General features: G+C 39.8%; 1 protein-coding gene and 1 pseudogene across 2 annotated transcripts in view; both read right to left on the reverse strand.

The window, feature by feature from the left end:
• Positions 1 to 23,498, reverse strand: part of RXFP1 (relaxin family peptide receptor 1) — a 127,781-nt gene that overhangs the window by 17,193 nt on the left and 87,090 nt on the right. For both annotated transcript variants that reach the window (XM_070769197.1, XM_070769195.1), the window contains 5 exons: positions 14,546 to 14,617; positions 13,407 to 13,478; positions 5,641 to 5,712; positions 1,965 to 2,036; positions 854 to 925 (listed from right to left, as the gene is read on the reverse strand). In XM_070769197.1, the coding sequence (XP_070625298.1) occupies positions 854 to 925; positions 1,965 to 2,036; positions 5,641 to 5,712; positions 13,407 to 13,478; positions 14,546 to 14,617 (360 nt within the window). The remainder of the gene's footprint in view (positions 1 to 853; positions 926 to 1,964; positions 2,037 to 5,640; positions 5,713 to 13,406; positions 13,479 to 14,545; positions 14,618 to 23,498) is intronic.
• Positions 15,744 to 21,702, reverse strand: LOC109570841 (ribosomal oxygenase 2-like; annotated as a pseudogene).

Here is a 23,498-nt window from a genome sequence, read left to right on the forward strand (position 1 = left end):
ATGAGTTACACTAATTTCTTTCAATAAACTCTGCTTTGCTAAATTTAGTCAGAGTGCTTTATATTGTGCATAACCAAGGAAACTTTTATAAATATGCTCTGAGGAATTATGGAAAAAAAAATCAGTGTCCTCTGTTAGATTTAAAATACAAGCGAGATTATAGAGTGGTTGTGGCTGCCATGACACTTTCTAAATTATTGAGAATTAATTGCCTTGGCATGGAGATCACTCTAATATTGTGTGTGTATGTGTGTGTATATTATATATATATATATACTGCTATATACTACATTCAACTAAAGAAAATGTTTCTAAAGCTTGTAATGATGGCATGATGAGACATGATGTTTGAATAAAAGATTTTTATCCATACACCCTTGCTCCACCATGCACTGACACTGTGGGCAGTTTTCACTGAGGAGGCTTTCTCTCTTCCTTCCTCCATTTACATGAATTATTTATAATTGTTTGATGTCTTTTATGTGATGTCCTACTTTTTCATCTGGTTGCATTTATGCCATGTGCACCAGTTGCTAGCTCAGTGGACAAACTTGAATATCTGTGAATGTCACGAGAGATCATTAGAGCTTACAAGCCTGAGTGGGTTCCCTCCACATTCCTGTTGTCTGACACTCAAACAAATCTCACTTCATTTTCTCAGACCAAACCATGGACAACTAAAAATCACCTCACCCTATATCTATGCTTTAAAAGTTAGTTATTGTTTAGGCAAATTAGTCAGTAGAAAATGTTAATAAATTGGATGTACTGCATATGGGGGTATTGGCACAATACAGGTGGAAACCTAAAAGATTAAAAATCAAGGTGAAGAACAAGAAAAACATCTGCTTACATGTAAGAGAGATTCATGAGAGGTCTAAACATCCTTTGTTGGATATTTGAAATTTCAATTCCTTCTAGGCTGCTAAAATATCAAATTATCAAAAAACATATGTTATGCAGGGTATAATGAGCTTTTATGAAGGACAGTTTAATACACAATTATTTAACACTTACTCTGAACTAAAAATTCATACTTAGCTTTCCCTGGGCACTTTCCCAGTTCCTTACATTGCATGAAAGATTTTTAAAATTCTATAGTGATTTACAATTTTCCAAAGTTTCACACACATAATTTCATGTGATCCCATAATAACCCTATCTTCCCCCAATGCCTTTTTGACTCTGCTATTTATATACAATATAAATACTTATATTTATATTGATTCTATATCTTTCCTATTTTAATTTTTGGCTTCTAATAGATTGTGGCATGATGCTTTTTTTCATAGTAACTACTCAACATATATTTGTGAAATAAATGAATAAACATTGCCTTTTGATGATATTGCAATTGCAGAGAGGGACATTTTACATTCTTGACATTTTTCTAATAATTTTTAAATAATTTTTTTCTAATACAATGACATTTTACTGAGGGAATACTTAAAAGAACTGAAGCACACTTTCTTAAGGCAATTCATAGAACTAACATAATTTAGGTTCTAACATAATTCAGGTTTAACACCACACATAATGTGTGTGTGTTTGTGCGTGTGTGTGGCAAGTAAAGATTTATATAATCTAGAACATTCTACTTTGGGATAACAATAGTTATAATAAACTCTTAGATACCCCCAGTGTTAATGAAGGAATAAATATGTATAGATGCCTTCAGAGGATCAAAACAAAGAATCCAATATAAGCTCCTGGTGATTATAGAAACATAGAAAGTGATTACTTATTATCTAATTTTTAGCTCATAAATATGAAAGATTAAACGAATAGCCCTCTGTTTGTTTATAGCTTAGCAAGTACTCATATGGTTTCTGTAGTTTAACTAACATCCTGGGAATAAAGCTTCTGATTCAAGACTCTATTAATCTTATTTTATAGAAGTTATTAGCTATTAGTACATAAGTAAAAAATGTATCATAATACTATCCCCATAGGCATATACTTACAGAGACTTGAGTTTGATGAGATTATCAAATTGGTTGGCTTGAATTGTCTGGATTGGGTTGTATGAAAGATTGCTGTTTAACAACAAAACAAAGAGCAGCAATTGGTCATTTCTAGAAAGGATTTGATTAAAGAGGAAGTATACCTGTTGACTGAGGGTTGCTTGTAAACATTAGCAAAAAAGTACATCAACGGCACTTGTACCATAGGGCTCATTAGACATCAAATGGATTAATGTAGATAGAACTCTTAGAACCATGCGTGGCTCTAAGTAAGCGTCTTAGTGACAGAGAAAAGCTAAGACCACATGATCATGAAGGTGGGGTGGTCCAGGACGGTCCCACCAGGGAACCTGCAGACTTCCCAAAAGGAAGGCACACCACTTCAGATTTTGCCTATCATCAGGTATGATTTAAATAAAAGAAAAAGAATCTCATTTAGTCAAAATTTGAATGAATGAAACCATATTGAATTCTTTTTACAATAAATCATGTCAAATAGTGGCATATTGTGTTAGCAAGTTATGAGGCATGAAGTGAAAAGTAAATGGCTTTACAGCTAGGAACAAAGAGATGAAGATAGTGCTAGAAGTTCTATCCAGAGGGATGAGGCAAGAAATAAAATAAAAGGCATCCAAATTGAGAAGTGAGAAGTAAAATTATCTGTTTACAGATGACGTTTTATGTGCGAAAAGTGAAAGTGTTAGTTGCTCAGTGGTGTCAGACTCTTTGTGATCCCATGGACTGTAGCCCACCAGGCTCCTCTGTCCGTGGAATTCTCCAGGCAAGAATACTAGAGTGGGTAGCCACTTCCTTCTCCAGGAGATCTTTTCAATCCAGGAATAAAACCCGGGTCTTCTGCATTGCAGGCAGACTCTTTATCATCTGAGGCACCAGGGAAGCCCATTTTATGTGTATAAAACCTTAATGATTTCACACACACACAACTGTTGGAACTAATACACAAATTCAACTAAATTGCTAAATACAAAATGAATGCACAGTAATCAGACAATGATGAATAATCAAATGCATTTCTATACATCAACCCTGAGCAATCCAGAAAGAGAATTAAGAAAATAATGTAATTTACAACAGCATCAGAAGAATACTTAGGAATAAACTGAATAGAGACTTCCCTGGTAGTCCAGAGGTTGGGAATCTGTTTGCCAATGTAGACAACATGGATTTGATTCCTGATTCAGGATGATCCCACATGCTACAGAACAACTAAGCCCATGCACCACAACTCCTGAGCCACAAGAGAAGCTACCGAAATGAAAAGCCTCCATACTGCAATGAAGAGTAGCCTCCGCTTGCCATAATCAGAGAAAGCTCATGTGGCAGTGGAGACCCAGTGCAGCCAAAAAACCCCAATAAACTGAATAAAGGTGAAAGGCTTGCACTGTGAAAACAAAATATTGTTGAAAGAAATTAGACACTGATAAATGGAAAGACATTCTGTGTTTTGGGACTGGAAGATTTAAAATCATTAAGACGGCAATACTACCCAAAGCAATCTAAAGATTCAGTGTAATGTCTATCAAGATCCCAGTGACAGTTTTTCTGAATAAATAGAAAGATCCATCTTAAAATTTGTTTGGAATCTCAAGGGAACCTGAATAAGCTTTGAAAAAGAAGGACAAAGTTGGAGGTCTTACTTTCTGAATCAAAACTTACTACAAAGCTACAATAACCAGTAATAGTGTGGTGCTGGCATAAAGACAGTTTTATAGGATGATGGAATAGAATGGAGAGCCCAGGAACAAACTTTTGTATGTATGGTCAAATAATTTTTAACACATGCCAAGACCTTTCAATGGAGAAAGGACAAACTTCTCAACAAATGGTTCTGGGAAAGCCAGATAGATGTCCACATGCCAAAAAAAAAAAAAAAAAAAAGAGCTTAGACCCTTAGCTTCCACAATGTACAAAATTAACTCAAAATGGATCTAAGTCCTAAATATAAAAGCTAAAACTATAAAACTCTTAGAAGAAATCATAAGAGAAAAACTTCATGACATTGGATTAGGCAGTGATTTCTTGTATATGTGATACCAAAAGCATAGGTAACAATAGAAAAAAATATAAGAATTGGACTACATCTAAATCTAAAACTTTTATGCATCAGAAAACACTATAAGCAGAGTGAAAAGACAACCTACAGAATAGGAGAATGTATTTGTAAATCATATATCTGAAATTATTTACTATCTAAAATATATATGATCTAACAACAGGGGTTCTCAGGTGGCACTAGAGGTAAAGGACCCACCTGCCGATGAGGGAGACATAGAGATGCAGGTTTGAACTCTGGGTCAGGAAGATCCCTGGAGGGCATGGCAACCCACTCCAGTGTTCTTACCTAGAGAATCCCATGGACAGACAGGCCTGGTGCACTGCAGTCCTTAAGGTCACAAAGAGTAGGACACGACTGAAGTGACTCAGCATGCATACACAGCTTAATAATGAAAAACCAAACAACCCAATTTAAAAATGAGTAAAGGACCTGAATAGACATTTTCCAAAGATGTGCAAATGACCGATAAGCACATAAAAAGATGCCCAACATCATTAATCATTAGAGAAATGCAAATCAAAGCCACAATGAAATATCATGTCACATCCATTAGGTTGGCTATTATTTAAAAAATACAAAATTATAAGTGCTGTTGAAAATGTGGAGAAATTAGAATCTTTGTGCAGTTAGAATGTAAAATAGTGCAGCCACTATAGAAAAGAGTATGATGTTTCCTCAAAAAATTAAAAATAGAGTTACCATAGGATCCAGTAATACTATTTCTGGGGCTATATACGCCAAATAATTGAAAGCAAGTTCTTTAACAGATATTTACACACCCATGTTCATAGCAGCCCTATTCATAACAGCTAAAAGGTGGAAAAACCCAAGTGTCCATCAATGGAACAATGGATAAATGCAATGTGGTACTTACACACAATGGATCGCTAACGCGGGTGATAATGTTCAGAAATTCTGACACATGCTACAGCATGGATGAAACTTGAAGACATTGCTGCTGCTGCTGCTGCTAAGTCGCTTCAGTCATGTCCGACTCTGTGCGACCCCATAGATGGTAGCCCACCAGGCTCCCCCATCCCTGGGATTCTCCAGGCAAGAACACTGGAGTGGGTTGCCATTTCCTTCTCCAATGCATGAAAGTGAAAAGTGAAAGTGAAGTCGCTCAGTCGTGTCCAACTCTTCGAGACTCCATGGACTGCAGCCCACCAGGCTCCTCCATCCATGGGATTTTCCAGGCAAGAGTACTGAAGTGGGGTGCCATCGCCTTCTCCTTGAAGACATTAGGCTAAGTGAAATAAGCCAGTTGTAAAAGAACAAGGTATTTATGGTCCTACCTCTATGAGGTACCTAGAGATGCCAAATTCATAGAGACCAAACAGTGATGGAGGCTGGTTGGGGAGGGGTGTCAATGGGGAGTTAGTGTTTAATAGGTATGGAGCTTCAGTTTGGAAAGCAGGACAAGTTCCAGAAATGGATGGTGGTGATCGTTACACAACAGCATGGATGAACTTGATACCACTGAACTGTACACTTAAAAATGGTTGAAATGGTAAACACACATACTGATGTGTATTTTAATAGAAACTTTAGAAAATGAAACAAATTAAAAATAAAGATAAAAATTCATATCAATCTTACAGTTGTGAGAGCTCCTTCAGATCCTTAAAGATGTGTGGAGAAAGATTTTCAATCTTATTGCTTCCTAAATCCCTAGGGAAATAATTGCAAACATGTCATGTTATTTTCTTAAGACTTTATCCATAGTTTTGTGGTTTATTAGAAAACCATTATACAACTTTCAAACAATGTTATTAGTGAGCTATATTAATTGGTGGTGGTGGTTTAGTTGCTAAGTTGTGTCCAACTCTTGCGACGCCATGGGCTGTAGCCCACCAGGCTCCTCTGTCCATGGGATTTTCCAGGCAAGAGTGCTGAAGTGGGTTGCCATTTCCTTCTCCAGGGGATCTTCTAGACCCAGGGATGGAACCCAGGCCTCCTGCACTGCAGGCTGATTCTCTACTGACTGAGCCACCAGGAAATTAACAGAAGTCAAAACTTTAAAAAGGGAATGCAATGTAGAAGATAAAAATATTTCCTCATTTTATTCCTCATTCAGAGACAATGCTTGATGGTATTTGATCTGGTTCTAATAGATCCAGTTTTCTAATTTAATTAATATTGTGCTGTCTTCTTTTCTCTTTTTCCCCTCTGCCACCTCTCTCTTTCCCTCCCATCCATTCTTCTTTCCTTCCTTCTGTGCTAAAGTAGAAATATGGTTTGGAGACTTAATTTTTTCTATTGTTTCAGTTGATTATGTATATTGTCACCCTGCTTATTTAACTTATATGCAGAGTACATCATGAGAAATGCTGGGCTGAAAGAAGCACAAGCTGGAATCAAGATTGCCAGGAGAAATATCAATAACCTCAGATATGCAGATGACACCACCCTTATGGCAGAAAGTGAAGAGGAACTCAAAAGCCTCTTGATGAAAGTGAAAGATGAGAGTGAAAAGTTGGCTTAAAGCTCAACATTCAGAAGACGAAGATCATGGCATCCGGTCCCATCACTTCCTGGCAAATAGATGGGGAAACAGTGGAAACTGTGTCAGACTTTATTTTTCTGGGCTCCAAAATCACTGCAGATGGTGACTGCAGCCATGAAATTAAGAGACGCTTACTCCTTGGAAGGAAAGTTATGACCAACCTAGATAGCATATTCAAAAGCATATACATTACTTTGCCAACTAAGGTCCGTCTAGTCAAGGCTGTGGTTTTTCCAGTGGTCATGTATGGATGTGAGAGTTGGACTGTGAAGAAGGCTGAGCACCAAAGAATTGATGCTTTTGAACTGTGGTGTTGGAGAAGACTCTTGAGAGTCCCTTGGACCACAAGGAGATCCAACCAGTCCATTCTGAAGGAGATCAGCCCTGGGATTCCTTTGGAAGGAATGATGCTAAAGCTGCAACTCCAGTACTTTGGCCACCTCATGTGAAGAGTTGATCCACTGGAAAAGACTCTAATGCTGGGAGGGGTTGGGGGCAGGAGGAAAAGGGGATGACAGAGGATGAGATGGCTGGATGGCATCACTGACTCGATGGATGTGAGTCTGAGTGAACTCCGGGAGTTGGTAATGGACATGGAGGCCTGGCGTGCTGCAATCCATGGGGTTGCAAAGAGTTGGATATGATTGAGCGACTGATCTGATCTGATCTGATGGTTTTTAACTGGAAGTGGATTATTTCAGGTTCCAGTTTCTTCGATAGCTGATATAAATGAGGTCTTATTTACTCTTGGGGCAGGATACTTCATATATGTATAGAGGTTGGGCTGCCCACTGTGATGTGACTTTGTAGCTTAGCTGTGAGAAGATTTTGGACACTACCAGCTCTTATGGTAGCTTTTACAGTAGCAACTCCCATAAGAAAGGCCTAGAATTCTTCTAAACAAGATAGGCTTGATTTCTCCAATGTCATCACAAGAAACTAAGAGAAAGTCTAACCACTTTCCCTATCTATCCTCAAAAGTATTAGTTGCCACAGGGAGAGGTAAGGATGTAGATCTAGATGCCATGATAAATTGGAGTGCTTATAAATCAGAAGTTAGATTATTGACTTTGAAAGGGCAGGGCAGTTTTAGATTGAGTTTTAAAACTAAAAACAAGTGAGTAATATAATCGAAATTATAAATGTCTTTGCTGTAAATGTTATATTTTCATATTGTAATATGGTTCTTGAGACTGTTTTTGTTATGTACGTATTTTTGGGTGAATTGTCTATGTGGATAGATTCTCTGATTTGATAACCAAAGGAATCTTTCAAAAATTTCATCCCCTTTTAAAAATTCTTCAATGGCTCATTGCTGCATAAGAGATAAAATCAAAATTGCTTAGTGTGATAGAAAAAAGTCTTTAAATATTTTGTACTTTCAGCTTAGTTTCCCATCAGGTTCTGCTCAGTTAAATTGACTTTCACCAGGACCTCAATGCACCTCAATATTCTAACTTCAGGTTTTTGCATCGGTGCTTCCTTCTACCTGGAAAAAGCTTTACTTCTGGTCCTTCAGGTGAACACCTTCAAGATTCTGCTCAGAAAACAACAACAACAACAAGGAATTACTGTATAGCAGAGGGAACTATACTCAATATCTTGTAGTAACCTATAATGGGAAGAATCTGAAAAAGAATAGATACGCAAAACCGAATCATTTTGCTGTACACCTGAAACTAACACAACGTTGTAAATCAACTATACCTTTTTTGGGGGGCTGTGCTGGGTCTTCGTTGCTGCGCACAGGCTTTCCCTAGCTGTGGTGGTGGTGGGGGCGCGTCTCTAGTTGAAGTGCTTGGGCTTCTCATTGCGGTGGCTTCTCTCGTTGCAGAGCGCTAGCTCTCGGTGTGCCAGCTGTGGCTCCTGGGCTCTAGAGCACTGGCTCAGCAGTTGTGGACAGTGGGTGTAGTTTCTCCTCGGCATCTGGGATCTTCCTGGACCAGGGATTGAACCTGTATCCCCTGCATTGGCAGGTGGATTCTTAACCACTGGACCACCTGGGAAGCCCAACTATACTTTTAAAAAAAGATTCTTTTCACATGTCACTCCTTCATGACTGGGAGAGTCAGGCATTCTCACGTACAGCACTTACAGCATCATATTAAAACTTTTCCTGTCTCTACCTTCTCTTCTGAAGGGTGTGAGCTCTTTCAGGGCAAGATCTGGGTTTCCCAGCATATAGCTTAGTTTTGGACTAGCTATTCTTTCCATCCCTACTGGCAGACTATTAATAGATTGAAGATCTGTTTTCATATTTAAGTAAAAGGGGCAGGATGATTCCAGTTCCTTGTATGGGAAGCCAAGTAAAATATCAATCATGCTAGTGAGGCAATGTGAAAAACAGATTTAGAAGACTCCACTAGAATGTTAAATCTCGAACTACTATGTTCAGCTATTTCTGGTGAGAGTGCTGGCTTTGGCTATTGAAGCAAATTCGGACAAATAATTCTTTCATCATCAATAATGTAATGGGGACCATTTGGCTTAGATCCTAAGTGACAAGAACAAAGACCATTTTCTCAGTTTAATTTTAGAAAAGTTGGTCTAAACTTAACTAGACTTGAGGTCCATTTCTGAATGGGCTCAGGAAACACATTGTCACCTTGAGTGGTTGCTTTAAAAGCACAAATTAGGGCTTCCCTGGTGTTTCCATGGTTAAGAACCCGCCTTGCAAGGCAGGGGACAGAAGTTCGATCCCTGGTCCAGGAAGATGCCTTGGAGCAGCTAAACTTGTGCACCACAACTCCTGAAGCCTGTGCTCTAGAGCCCAAGAGCCGCAACAACTGAGCCCACGTGCTGCAGCTACTGAAGCCCGCATGCCAAGAGCCAGTGCTCCACAAGAGAAGCTGCAGTGATGAGAAGCCCGAATACCATAGCTAGAGAGCAGGTCCCACTTGCTACAACTTGAGAAAACCCATGGAGCAAAAAAGACCCACCAGGGTCAACAAATACATAAATCTTATTAAAAGAAAACTAAAAAAGCACAAGTAATAATAAATCAAGTATGTAGCAAAGTTTCCGCCACTATTTAAATTAAAAAAATTTTTTTTGGCTACACAGTGGGGCATATGGGATCTAAGTTCCTGACTGGGGATGGAACTCATACTCCCTGCAGTGGAGAAGGAAATGGCACCCCACTCCAGTACTCTTGCCTGGAAAATCCCATGGATGGAGGAGCCTGGTGGGCTGCAGTCCATGGGGTCACGAAGAGTCAGATATGACTGAGCGACTTCACTTTCACTTTTCACTTTCATGCATTGGAGAAGGAAACGACAACCCACTCCAGTGTTCTTGCCTGGAGAATCCCAGGGAAGGGGGAGCCTGGTGGGCTGCCGTCTATGGGGTCGCACAGAGTTGGACATGACTGAAGCGACTTAGCAGCAGCAGTAGCGGGGATGGAACTCATACCCCCTGCAATGGAGGCTCCGAGTCTTAACCACTGGACCATCAGAGAAGTCTCACCAGAACTGTTTAACCTCTACTCTGAGAAGTGAATCTGACTGTTGCTAATTTTGCCCTTATTAATTCTGTCAGTGGGATCAAGCAAGGAGGGGCACAGAATGTAGTCCAACCTTCTTTCAAAGGGAGAGTCACTCATTTTAGGTCTAGACCCATCCATTTAAGGGACCTCCCTGGTGACTCAGATGGTAAAGAACCTGCCTGCAATTCAGAAGACATGGGTTTGATCGCTTTGTCCAGAAGATTTCCTGGAGATGGGAATAGCAACCCACTCCAGGATTGAGCGACTTCACTTTCACTTTTCACTTTCATGCATTGGAGAAGGAAATGGCAACCCACTCCAGCGTTCTTGCCTGGAGAATCCCAGGGACGGAGGAGCCTGGTAGGCTGCCATCTATGGGGTCGCACAGAGTCAGACATGACTGAAGCGACTTAGCAGCAGCAGCAGCAGCAGCCAGGATTCTTGCCTGGAGAATTCCATGGATAAAGGAGCCTGATGGGCTACAGTCCATGGGGTCACAAAGGGTCAGAAAAGACTGAGCAACTAACACTTTCACTTTCATTCATGTAAAACCATTACCTCTTAGAAAACATGCCATTTTCATCCTTGTAAATCTGATTTTTCAGGCATGGGATTTGACAGGATTTAGGTAGGACTAATTCTTGATGCCAAAGCCTTTGACTGTGTGGATCACAATAAACTAGAAAATTCTGAAAGAGATGGGAATACCAGACCACCTGATCTGCCTCTTGAGAAATGTGTATGCAGGTCAGGAAGCAACAGTTAGACCTGGACATGGAACAACAGACTGGTTCCAAATAGGAAAAGGAGTACGTCAAGGCTGTATATTGTCACCCTGTTTATTTAACTTATATGCAGAGTACATCATGAGAAATGCTGGGCTGGAAGAAGCACAAGCTGGAATCAAGATTGCCGGGAGAAATATCAATAACCTCAGATATGCAGATGACACCACCCTTATGGCAGAAAGTGAAGAGGAACTCAAAAGCCTCTTGATGAAAGTGAAAGATGAGAGTGAAAAGGTTGGCTTAAAGCTCAACATTCAGAAAACGAAGATCATGGCATCTGGTCCCATCACTTCCTGGCAAATAGATGGGGAAACAGTGAAAACAGTGTCAGACTTTATTTTTCTGGGCTCCAAAATCACTGCAGATGGTGACTGCAGCCATGAAATTAAGAGACGCTTACTCCTTGGAAGGAAAGTTATGACCAACCTAGATAGCATATTCAAAAGCATATACATTACTTTGCCAACTAAGGTCCATCTAGTCAAGGCTGTGGTTTTTCCAGTGGTCATGTATGGATGTGAGAGTTGGACTGTGAAGAAGGCTGAGCGCCAAAGAATTGATGCTTTTGAACTGTGGTGTTGGAGAAGACTCTTTGATAGTCCTTTGAACTGCAAGGAGATCCAACCAGTCCATTCTGAAGGAGATCAGCCCTGGGATTTCTTTGGAAGGAATGATGCTAAAGCTGCAACTCCAGTACTTTGGCCATCTCATGTGAAGAGCTGACTCATTGGAAAAGACTCTGATGCTTGAAGGGATTGGGGGCAGGAGGAGAAGGGGACAACAGAGGATGAGATGGCTGCATGGCATGACTGATTCGATGGACGTGAGTCTGAGTGAACTCTGGGAGTTGGTGATGGACATGGAGGCCTGGCGTGCTGCGATTCATGGGGTCTCAAAGAGTCGGACATGACTAGCAACTGAACTGAATTCTTGGTGTGGGGACCCTCTCTGCCCCTTTGTTGCTCTTTCTTTTACCTCTGAACCTGGATTAGCACTGACTGAGGACTAAGCTGTCCTGCCCCATGCTCACTACTGGTTTCAGAATCAACAAAGTGGTGTCCTTTTATCTCCTGGTCTCTGAATCCTAACTCTCTAGAAAACTTAAAGATAAACTTCTCTGGCATTGGGTTAGAGCAGTGTAGGATGCATTTTACTTGTTAATTTCTCCTGACTTTATTCTTTCTTGCACCCACACCTTAGGGCCACTGTGCAAGTTAGAATTTGGAGAAACTGCCTTCTGGTATTCAAATTGGAGTTGCAAGCATGATAAAACAAGGAAAAGTATGGACCCCTTGACTAACTTGTATTTTAATGGCTAGATAGTACTTTTTGAGTCACCTGCATGCACTGCTCCCCACTGCTGAGAATAAAATAATTTCCTATGTGCTGATGGTATAGTTCATTCACCAGACACCAGGAGTCATAACAGCAGATGTTTGGTTCTGATACTTCCTGAGATTTTTCTTGTGTGTTTTGTGAATGATTGGTACTGTCTACCAAAAAATGTTTCAAACCTAAGGTTATGGAAAAAATGTTGGGGTTTCAATGGCTTGTTTATTGAAGTTTTGGAGCAGAATGCTGGATTGTTTCCTGAGGGATGTTTTTGCCTGTGGCACGTGTGTTTCCTCCATTTGTCTTAGTATGCAGGTGAGAAGGAAATGGCAACCCACTCCAGTGTTCTTGTCTGGAGAATCCCAGGGACGGGGGAGCATAGTGGGCTGCCGTCTATAGGGTCGCACAGAGTTGGACACGACTGAAGTGACTTAGCAGCAGCAAGATGTCCTGAGCAAAATTTTAGTTACATTCTTTAATTTTTTATGGAAAAGTTTTAATGAATCCAAGTTCTGCCCAGCTAATTGTCAAAACATGTAGTTCTGTTCACACTCCAGATTCTTTTCAGAAAACACAAAATCAAACTAGTGGCTAGTCCAGACTTTAACAAAACTCCAATTGAAGAAATGAAGCCATAAAAAATGAAATACAAACTGTCTGAAGAGCATGGGTTTCCTCCATTGTCTTACGTATATTTTATTTGGAGAATCAACTACTCTGTGGCTTGACTGCAAGGCTTTGATTCATCAGATACTTGCTTTACTGTCCTTTGGAACTGTGTCATTGATCTTAAAATGGGACGTTATAAATAGCTGTCTCAAGCTGCTCTCTTGACCTTTATTACAGATTTGGATGTTGTTATCCATGGCAGTATCTAATCTTACAGATCCAAGATTGTTCTTTGGTTTCAGAACCAGCAAAGTGATGCCTTTTTATCTCCTGATCTCTGAATCCTCACTTTCTAGAAAATTTAAAGATAAATTTGCTATCTGTCTCTAGAAGTGGATTAAAGTGATGTAGGATGTAATTTATTTGTTAATTTCCCCTGGCTTTATTCGCCTCCACAGCTGTTTCCTTTACTTCAGTTTCCTCACATATTTATTTTACAGATTCCTTTAACACATATTTGTTAAGCTTTCAGAATTCCTGAAATACCTGTGGCTCAGGGTATACAGAAGTAGTGCTATATGTGTAATCAAATTTACAAAATATATGTGTAATCAAATTTATAAAATATATGTGTAATCAAACTTACAATTCATCTAGTTTCTGGAGAGGTGCAAATGTATTTTCACTAAGGTGATTAATTTTGTTTTTCCTCATTACCCTGAAAGTAAAAAGAAAAAAGATGTTGTAGCTTCTGGAGGTAACTTACAGGTGAGTTATTGGAGAGGAGATTAACAACCTGCAAAAACAAAGATAATTATGTATAATGCATTTCCATATCAAGGTATGTTGAAATAGTATGACAAATTATCCAAGCTCATTTTAATCTTAAATTTCCCAAATCTTTTAGTGATGATAAAAGTAAAATACTGTTGACATTTTCAAGTGTTTTAGGGAAGAGCTCCACAGCGATAAGAGTGAAAAATCTCGATCTCTGAGAATACAGTCTGAGTATCAGCACAACTCTCTTAGAGTCGCCTGTGCAGTCTTTGTGGCATGTCTGTCTAACAAAATATACCCCTGCCCCCAACACCACAATAGTACTCATGCACATTGGGTAGTTGCTGTGATTTAAAGTGGAGGTGCTGGAATATGTCTACTCTAAGCTGGACCAACTCAGAAGATCTCTGATTTGCGATGCTGAATCAGACTGTAAGGCCTGACAGTTCATTTCTACACTGATCTGGTGTTATGAGCTAGCAACATGGATTTAAAATAAGACAGAGTGGCATAGGAGAAATTATATTCGATAACATTCTAAGGTTTATTCTGGTGGGTGTCATAGTCGTATCCTCACAGATATGAACATTCTGCAGCTTTTGAAAAAAATTATAATTAATCTTTCCCCACAACCTTTGCAGTAATAATTCTCATAGAGTAGGACTTGATCTTGGTATTTCTCAAACTGCCATCCAAGGACAGATTCTAGGTGGTTTATGAGAATTTTTTTCCACTAAATCGGGTATTACTTAAGTTTGAGAAAAGTAGGTCTCATGTACAAGTACCACTGTGATGATTCATGTACTGATATGTTGTGAATCTGTGGTTACGCCTGCTTTGAACTTCAGTAATTTTGCCAATGTGCTTCCATTTCAAAGAACTTCAAACTGAGAGGGAATATTTGTTATAATTACTATGCATGTGTATGCCAGAGCCTGTTCACATAAATGATTCATTTGGTTTGTAAAGAGATAAAACATTACTTCAAAAGGACAAAACATTACTTACAAAACAGTTAAATTACTGCAGGAAATAAAAGTCAAGTTTCTTAAATTATGGATATGGTTGCCTTCAAAATCCCTGAAATATAAAAATAAAAGTGACAAAGCTAAATTTTAATCACAGACAGAAATCAATTGGTTAAGAATTATTTAAGTTTTCTCATAAAATATCTTTTCCCCCACATACTGTTTATTTCATATAAATTCTCATATAATGTAAGTGTAGCCAGCTACCTAATAGCTAAAATGATATATTTATATAAAATGTTTCTTTTTTCTGTTAATAGTAAAAATGCTTTGAGTGGCATCTGTATCAGGTATTCATATGGATATATATGTTATCCCAACTAATGTGAAGAGAATGAAGAAAATCGCATGAAACACTTCCAACTACATGCATGTGTGCTAAGTCGCTTCAGGCATGTCTGACTCTTTGTCACCCTATGGACTGTATCTGCCAGGCTCCTCTGTTCATTGGATTCTCCAGGCAGCAACACTGAAGTGGTTGTCATGCTCTCCTCCAGGGGATCTTCCCGACCCAGGGATTGAACCTTTGTCTCCTGAGGCTCCTGCATTGCAAGCGGATTCTTTACCACTGAGCCACCAGGGAAGCCCCACCAACTATATAAACAGATATCAAATGGTGATCCATATTAAACATCTGTCCAGAGATCCAGAGGTACCCATGACTACTCTAAGTGGTGTGCCTCTATTTGTTCAGAAGATCCTACTATTGTTGCAGAAGTTGCCACTGCCAAAATAAAGTTTAACCTCTACTTCCTCTGCCTAAACACTCCCCAGAAAAAATTCTCAATAGCCTTTTACCACTGAGAACGCCCTTTCTTGTTTTAGTGTATGGCCACATAGGCCAGTGCAGAGGGAGACCCACAGCTGCCCTTGGCTGTCCACTCCCAATCTGAGCTCCTGATTTGAGCTCCCTTGCTGTGTGATACTAGGTTACCAACAGGAATCTGGTCTGTACATCAAAACTTGTCAAATAGTTGATGTTTTATTATCTCTACTTCAGAGTTATCATGAAGGTATTCTTCTATTGTCTTTAATCTATCATAAGGCTTATGGTGGAATTTTGTGGAACAGAGTAAGCTGAGCTCAGGAATACACTTTCAGAAATAGATGCTGGCTCTTAAATCTATTTATTTTACCCCAACACTTTGCTGACTGATCACCATACTATGTAGAGCCATTCAGGAATAATTGGGACTAAAATACATGAGCTGAAGTGTGACACAGCTACTAAAATCATGAGCATTAATAGACGTGCCTTTATTCTGCTGGCGAGGCTGTATCTGGGATACAGTAAAAATGGATGCAGACAAATCAAAGTCTATCTGAAAAGTCTAGAAGGCCAGCATGTAAGGGTTCTAGAAATCAAGTTAATGGGATGAAAGCGTGTATTTATCACAGAGAAGAGCAAGTCAGAGAGATATATTTGAAGTCAGGCATAGGGTTTTTCTCTTTGGCATTGGATTGCAAAATCAGATTTACTGGTTGAAGGACACAAAACATTTCAAATTTAAGCTCACAGCCCATGGTGTACAGAGACTAAGCTTTTTATTACTGTAGTGATTTAGCAAGGGCATACACTGTAGCATACCATAAGAATTCTATAGACAGGATTTCTGTATTATATGGAATATTGTATTAAAATCTTAAATTTTGATCCTAGATTACCCTTTTAAAGACAAATTCTATTATTTTATTAAGTTGGAAATGAAACACATATATTGGGTCATTAGGTTTGGCCAAGCCCTTTGGCCTTCCATTACACAGGCTGTCAGTGACAAAAACTGTTCATTTCTTTTTCTTGTTTTTGTTGCTATTACTATGAATCTACCACCAAGGGGGTGACTCTTGAACCTCACAAAATATCTTTAGGAGAGTTGATGTTCTTTTCTTGTTAGCTACACTTGTAACTTTTTTTTTCTATTAAAGTAGCAAAAATATTTCATTTAATATTCATATTAATTTACTAATTTGTAAAAGTCAGTAAGAGGTATAAACTAGGGAATTTTGATCAAATTGTTACATTCAACGTTGAATTTATTTCAGTCTTTATTTGTGAATTTGCTTTGGCTTTCTTCCTAAAATTAGAGGTATTAGTTCTTGATACTCAGGGATCAGGTATACAAATCTGCTGCTTGTGCCAGGGCCCCAAGCTCTAAGTGACTTGAGGGGGTGTTTTGCTTACTTAATTCCTGGATCACTTTTCCAACTTAATGAGCCTCTGAATCTAACCACTGTAATTTTTCCTTTATATATAGCAGGACTAGTTGAAAATGAAAATTTGGTTTTTGGACCTGAAGTACAATAACAGAAAACAAAAATAATCTTTCCTGCTCAGCTCCCTCTCTCATCCCCTAGTGGCGTAAACATGCAAATCTCCTCTACCTCTACTTCCTTCCTTGCCTTTTAAACACTTCTGGCTTTTCTTTCACAGAGAAAATCTAGGCAATGAAGGCAGGAAAAGCCTTTGTCTTTCCGCCCAGCAACTGTAATTTACCCGAATGGGCACCTGGTCTCCTACACCCAGTGTGTGATGACCCTCCTCTTGTTTTAGGATAATCCTATGTTTTCTGAGTTTGGTTTATGAATTTGCAAACTCCAGGAGATAGTGAAGGAAAGGGGAGCCTAGCCTGTTGCAGTCCATGGAGTCGCAAAGAGTTGGACACGACTGAGCAACTGAACATGTCTTAAAATATATGGTCAATTTTGGTGAATGTTTTTCAGCCTTTTTTCACTTTCAAGTTTATATCTATTAGGATTAAGTGCAGTTACACAGAACAGAGGGCTTCCCTGGTGGCTCAGTGGTAAAGAACCTGCCTGCCAATGGAGGAGACGCAGGTTAGATTCCCTGGGTTGGGAAGATCCCCTGGAGAAGGAAATGGCAAAACTTCCCAACCAGTATTCTTGCCTGGAAAATCCTATGGACAGAGAAGCCCATGAGGTTACAAAGAGTTGGATACAACTTAGTGACTGAACAAGTACTCTTGCAGGCATGCATGTAGAACAGAGAACCAACTACGATAGTATAACATCACAAGGATTAAAAAAGAAAGTCTAGGGTCATGTAGTCCAAGGCTAGACTGGTAATTTTACCAAGTTGTTAGAAACCTAAGATCTTTCATATCCACTGTTCATATGCCCTTGTCTTCGTAGTCCAAGAAGATTCTAAAACTCAAGCCATCATATCCATCTTTTCCGGATAAGAAGAGAAAGGAAGGGTCTGTCTGTTTCTCTATAAGAGAATTTCCCAGAAGTTCCACCTGATACTTCTTCCTCCTCATTAGTGCCTAGTCATGTGACTTCGTCTGGAGCAGGGAAGTCTGGGAAAGTAATATTTCAGCTGGGTACACTGCCATCCCAAACAAATCAGTTCTGTTGTTGAGAAGGGACTTGGCAGTTTGATATGTGCTGATCAGAGTTAACTCATTAACAGTGTTATTTAGTTCTGCCTATTGTTTTTTGGTTTTACTTGATCTTTCACAGAATGAAACAGGCTGATTCTTATCTCTTACCAATTATATATTTTATTTTTCTTTTGTTTTGGTGGTTAGATGCATCTATTCGGTGCATATATACTCCTAATATAATATCTTATATTAGAAATTGCATTTTAAAAAATTATTTTAAAAATAGTTATTTCTTTGGCTGTGTAGATCTTAGTTGGGGCACGTGGGATCTTCATTGCATCATACTAGATATTTCCTTGTAGTACACAGACTGGCTGAGGTGTGCAGGCTTAGTTGTTCCACAGCACGTGGGATCTTAGTTCCCTGATCAGGGACCAAACCTGAGTCCCCTGAATTGAGATTCTTAACCACTGGACCATCAGCGAAGTCCCACACTACAGCATTTATATGTCCTTCTTGGTACTGCTTAATCCAAATTGGCCAGAATTCTACTATTTAGAAAAAAAAAGTGTCGGTTTTTTTTTGGTTTGCATTTACATGGCATACTTTGGAACAGTCTTTTATTTTTAATCTTTCTTAATCACTTAGTTACAGTTGCATTGACTTTGTAAATAATGTTAGGTTTTGCTTCGTGAGCCAATCTGAAAATACTTTTTCTTTTTAGTAGGTAATTTTAGGCCACTTATGTTCATTGACAAGGCTAATATATCTGACCTTCGCCTGCTATTTAAAAATATTATTTTTTATATATATATTTAATTTAAATAATACAGTTATTGGAGCTGTGTGTTTTCTACCACACTGGATTAAATAAACTTGTTGAAGTATGGTTTTTGTCACCTTCTGGGACATTTAGTAATTTGCTATTCTTTCTTTTCTGTACCTATTAGTACATATGGCCAACTGATCACCTGTAAAAGGTACATCTCATCTTATTAGATACACAGGTAAGAAAAGTTACATTCATCATGTCCTTGGCTCAAAGCAGCAGGAGCTCCTTAGCACACAAATCTTGGCAGAATCAAGTGTCTACTATTTTATATATACATATTAATATTAAAAAGCAGTGAAAGGACCAGACTGCTTGGATTAAACATTCTGTGCAAGGATAATACTAGGTTTTGCTTCTGCTTTTCCTCATCTGTAGTAAGCTAACCTTGACAGAACTAGCTGAACTGTTCCAAATTTGCTTCAGTGCAACCATATGTGATAAAGGAAAGCGAAGTCCATGAGACTGTTTCCTCACTTCCCATCATGTGCGTCTCTCACCTATTCTTTCAGGAATGATAGAGTAAACCATCTTTTCTCCAGGTTCATCAGATGGATCTTGATCGGGTCCTACGGTGAGGACAATGTGGTCTCTAAAGTGCAGTCTCACTGTGTTGTCCAGCCCTGGTAACTGTCCACCTGGTGTTGAAAAGCTCTGCCGAACTTCCCATATAGTAAGGAGAGAATCCATTCATGGCAACATCCTTTCTCATGTCTGCTGAAGGCAGTTCTTTGATGCCCTCTAGCTGGTCTGCAAGCATCCTCAGAAAGCCACCTTATCTTCTTGTTGCAACAGCTGTGGTTTCCATCTGCGGGAGCAGCCACCTGCGGATGCCAGCCCGGAGCTCAACGTCTGCCTTTGTGGTATCAAACACGAGCCCCAAAATGGTGTCCAAAAGGAAATCTCCCCACGAACTGCTCCGGAGGTGTGGATGGTCACGTGCGTGGAGTTGGCCAGCCCCTCCGGAGTGTCCGCCTGCTGGATGGTCCCTCTGCGAAAGCTCAGATCTGCCGGCTTCAGCGTGAACTCCTGTGCTAGCGCCCCACGTTTCATTCCGGCCCGCGAGGCGGCGGAGGGGTGGGTGGGGCGGCGGGCGAGTGGCGGGGGCGGAGAGCGGTACCATGAGTTAGTACAGGCGCCAGTGTTTCTTTCCCTCCAGCTGCAGGATGTAAACCTCGACATCATCATCGTACTGGGGCTGCAGGCCCGGATCTCCCGCGGGGGTTATGTACACATTGGGGCCAAAGTAGCACTCCAGCTTCTCCTAGAACTTCCAGAGCTCATCCGTAATTTTCCGAGGCTAGTGAAATGGAACTGTTGCACTTTTCTGATAAAAATCTTTTCTCAGCTGAAGAAAGTGCACTTTTCCCTCTTGATTTAAAACCTTCTTCCCATGGACACACCTGTAGATATTTTCGAATCCTCCATAGTACTCTTCAGATCTGAGAGCGTGAACAAGAAGTTCAAGGTCATCTCTCTGGATGAGAAGGGGCTTCTGCTCCCGGAATTCCTTGAAAAAAGTCTCGGACTTGATGGGCGAGATTAAACTTTCAAAGAGGCCACAGGGGCTGTCAGAGTTGAAAGGGGAAGGCCCACTGGCTGCCTCCACCTGCCTGCTTAGGAACAGGCCCCCTCTTCCTTCCCATCCCCAGCAAGCTTCTCTTTCTTTGGCCTCGCTGTCCTCCAGAGGAGGCAGTGAGGAAATGCAAACCAGACTCAAGCCTGTTGCCAGCGGCCTCCCTATATTGTTTTTATAGGCTAAAAAACCTTTGAACAAATGGCTTAAATTTCTTCTAATATTTAAAAAGCTTTGTATATTCTACTGGTTACCTTTATAACTTTATCCAATATACTCTATCTTCTTTTTCTTAGAGAGTAACACTAGTACTTAACAATTTCCTATTATTAGAAATGATTAAATTAGTATATATTGTCTTCCTGACTTTCTTTCCATCTGTCTCTCACCATAGGATTTCGATCAATTATATGCTATTTATTAATGTTCGTCTTAGGAATATCAAATATCCACATACTGGTAGATTTCTTAGTTTTAAATGACATCTTTTGACACCTAGCTATTTTTCTTAGTAGTTTTATGGTTTCACTTTATTCATTTTGAAACTGCCTTCCCTTTTAAGTTATTGTGTCCTCTTCCTGAATTGAGCCCTTTATCATTATGTGATACCTCTCTTTATCCTTGGTTATAGTCTTTGTTCAAAAGGCTCCTTTTCTCCAATGTTAACACAGCCCCTCCAGCTTTTAAAAAAATCACTGCTGCATTTCTTATCTTCATTTAGCAGCATGTATTATAATATCTTTTTTCTCTGGTTGCCACAGCTCTTTTCCTTTATCTTTGGTTTTCAGCAGCTTGATTATCATTTATCAAGTTTTTCCCTTTTACTTCTGTTTGTTTTTTTCTCTGAGGTTCTTAGATTTTTTGGGTTCATTATGTTATTTTAGAAAATTCTTGGTCATTATCTCTTTAGATATTTCTTTAAAATTGAGCAGGACCCTGTGTCTCCTGACTTGCCTCTTGTTTCTAGAAGAGTTTTATCCTCTTTCTCGAATTCCAAGGAACAAAATGCAGAAATGAGAAATGAGAAAATGAGAAAATGCAGAAACAAAGGAAAACAGTCAAGCAAGACTGTTAGCCATAAAACAAAGTCAAGGATGTTAATTTCCTCCTCAAGGGCTGTAGATAACACCATGAGCCATGTCCTTGAGTTGTTTTGCACCCCCACCAGGTGGAGGTGTCACCCCAACCAGGTGGAGGAAGTTAACTGCTGACCACAGGCATGTAGATGCTAGACTGACAGGAACCAGAAGGTTGATGATTGAGATTCTTGCTACCTCACCACCTTGCTACCTCACCATCAACCAATCAGAGAACTGAACCTCAGTTGACCATGCACCCTGCAATATTATCCCTCACCTTGCCTTTAAAAACCCTTCCTTGAAAGACATCAGGGAGTTTGGGTCTTTTGAGCTTGAACTGCTTGATACTTGTGATAAATGCTGTCCTTTCCTTGACCACCTCCGGTGTTAGTAAATTGACCTTGAGCATCGAAAAAGCAATAGAGTTCCAGAAAAACATCTATTTCTGCTTTATTGACTATGCCAAAGCCTTTGACTGTGTGGATCACAGTAAACTGTGGAAAATTCTGAAAGAGATGGGAATACCAGAACACCTGACCTGCCTCTTGAGAAACCTGTATGCAGGTCAGGAAGCAACAGTTAGAACTGGACATGGAACAACAGACTGTTCCAAATAGGAAAAGGAGTACGTCAAGGCTGTATATTGTCACCCTGTTTATTTAACTTATATGCAGAGTACATCATGAGACATGCAGGGTTGGAAGAAGCACAAGCTGGAATCAAGATTGCCGGGAGAAATATCAATAACCTCAGATTTGCAGATGACACCACCCTTATGGCAGAAAGTGAAGAGGAACTAAAAAGCCTCTTGATTAAAGTGAAAGGGGAGAGTGAAAAAATTGGCTTAAAACTCAACATTCAGAAAACGAAGATCATGGCATCTGGTCCCATCACTTCATGGGACATAGACGGGGAAACAGTGGAAACAGTGTCAGACTTTGTGTTGTGGGGCTCCCAAATCACTGCAGATGGTGACTGCAGCCATGAAATTAAAAGACACTTACTCCTTGGAAGGAAAGTTATGACCAACCTAGATAGCATATTCAAAAGCAGAGACATTACTTAGCCAACAAAGGTCCGTCTAGTCAAGGCTATGGTTTTTCCTGTGGTCATGTATGGATGTGAGAGTTGGACTGTGAAGAAGGCTGAGCTCCGAAGAATTGATGCTTTTGAACTGTGGTGTTGGAGAAGACTCTTGAGAGTCCCTTGGACTGCAAGGAGATCCAACCAGTCCATTCTGAAGGAGATCAGCCCTGGGATTTCTTTGGAAGGACTGATGATAAAGCTGAAACTCCAATACTTTGGCCACCTCATGAGAAGAGTTGACTCATTGGAAAAGACTCTGATGCTGGGAGGGATTGGGGGCAGGAGGAGAAGGGGACGACAGAGGTAGAGATGGCTGGATGGCATCACTGATTCAATGGATGTGAGTTTGAGTAAACTCCGGGCGTTGGTGATGGACAGGGAGGCCTGGCGTGCTGCGATTCATAGGGTCGCAGAGTCTGACACGACTGAGCGACTGAACTGAACTGAACTGATATGTCTGGAGAGAAGACCCAAGTTTTGTTTGATGACATCTTGTTTTTCCTCTCTTCTTTTACTGTGACCCTTTAATTCAGTTTTAGCCAATTTTATATTATCCTGCAACTTTTGGATTCTTGGCTCTGTATTTCATGTTTTTTTTTTTCTTTTTGATTCAAATGAAAGCTTTCTATTGATCTATCTTCAAGGTGATTGATTCTTTGCTCAGCTGTGTTCATCCTGCTGCTAAGCCTGTTGAAGTAATTCCTTGATTCTCTTTAAAGCTTCCATCTTTTTTGCAGACATTTTACACATGTGCATGTATGTTGCCTACTTTTTCCAATAAATCAGTTAACTGATTAATGGTAAGTTTTTTAAGAAAGATTTTTTGACATGGACCATTTTTAAAGTCTTTGTGGAATTTATCACAACACTGCTTCTGCTTTATGTTTTGTGTGTGTGTGTGTGTGTGTGCAATGAGGCATGTTGGATCTAAACTCCCCAACCAGGAATCAAATCTGTACCCCTCTATTGAAAGGGGAAGTTCCAACCACTGTACTGCTGGGGAGGTCCCAATCATAAGT

This window comes from Bos indicus, chromosome 17 (genome assembly GCF_029378745.1).
Source record: "Bos indicus isolate NIAB-ARS_2022 breed Sahiwal x Tharparkar chromosome 17, NIAB-ARS_B.indTharparkar_mat_pri_1.0, whole genome shotgun sequence".
NCBI classification, from domain to species: Eukaryota; Metazoa; Chordata; class Mammalia; order Artiodactyla; family Bovidae; genus Bos; species Bos indicus.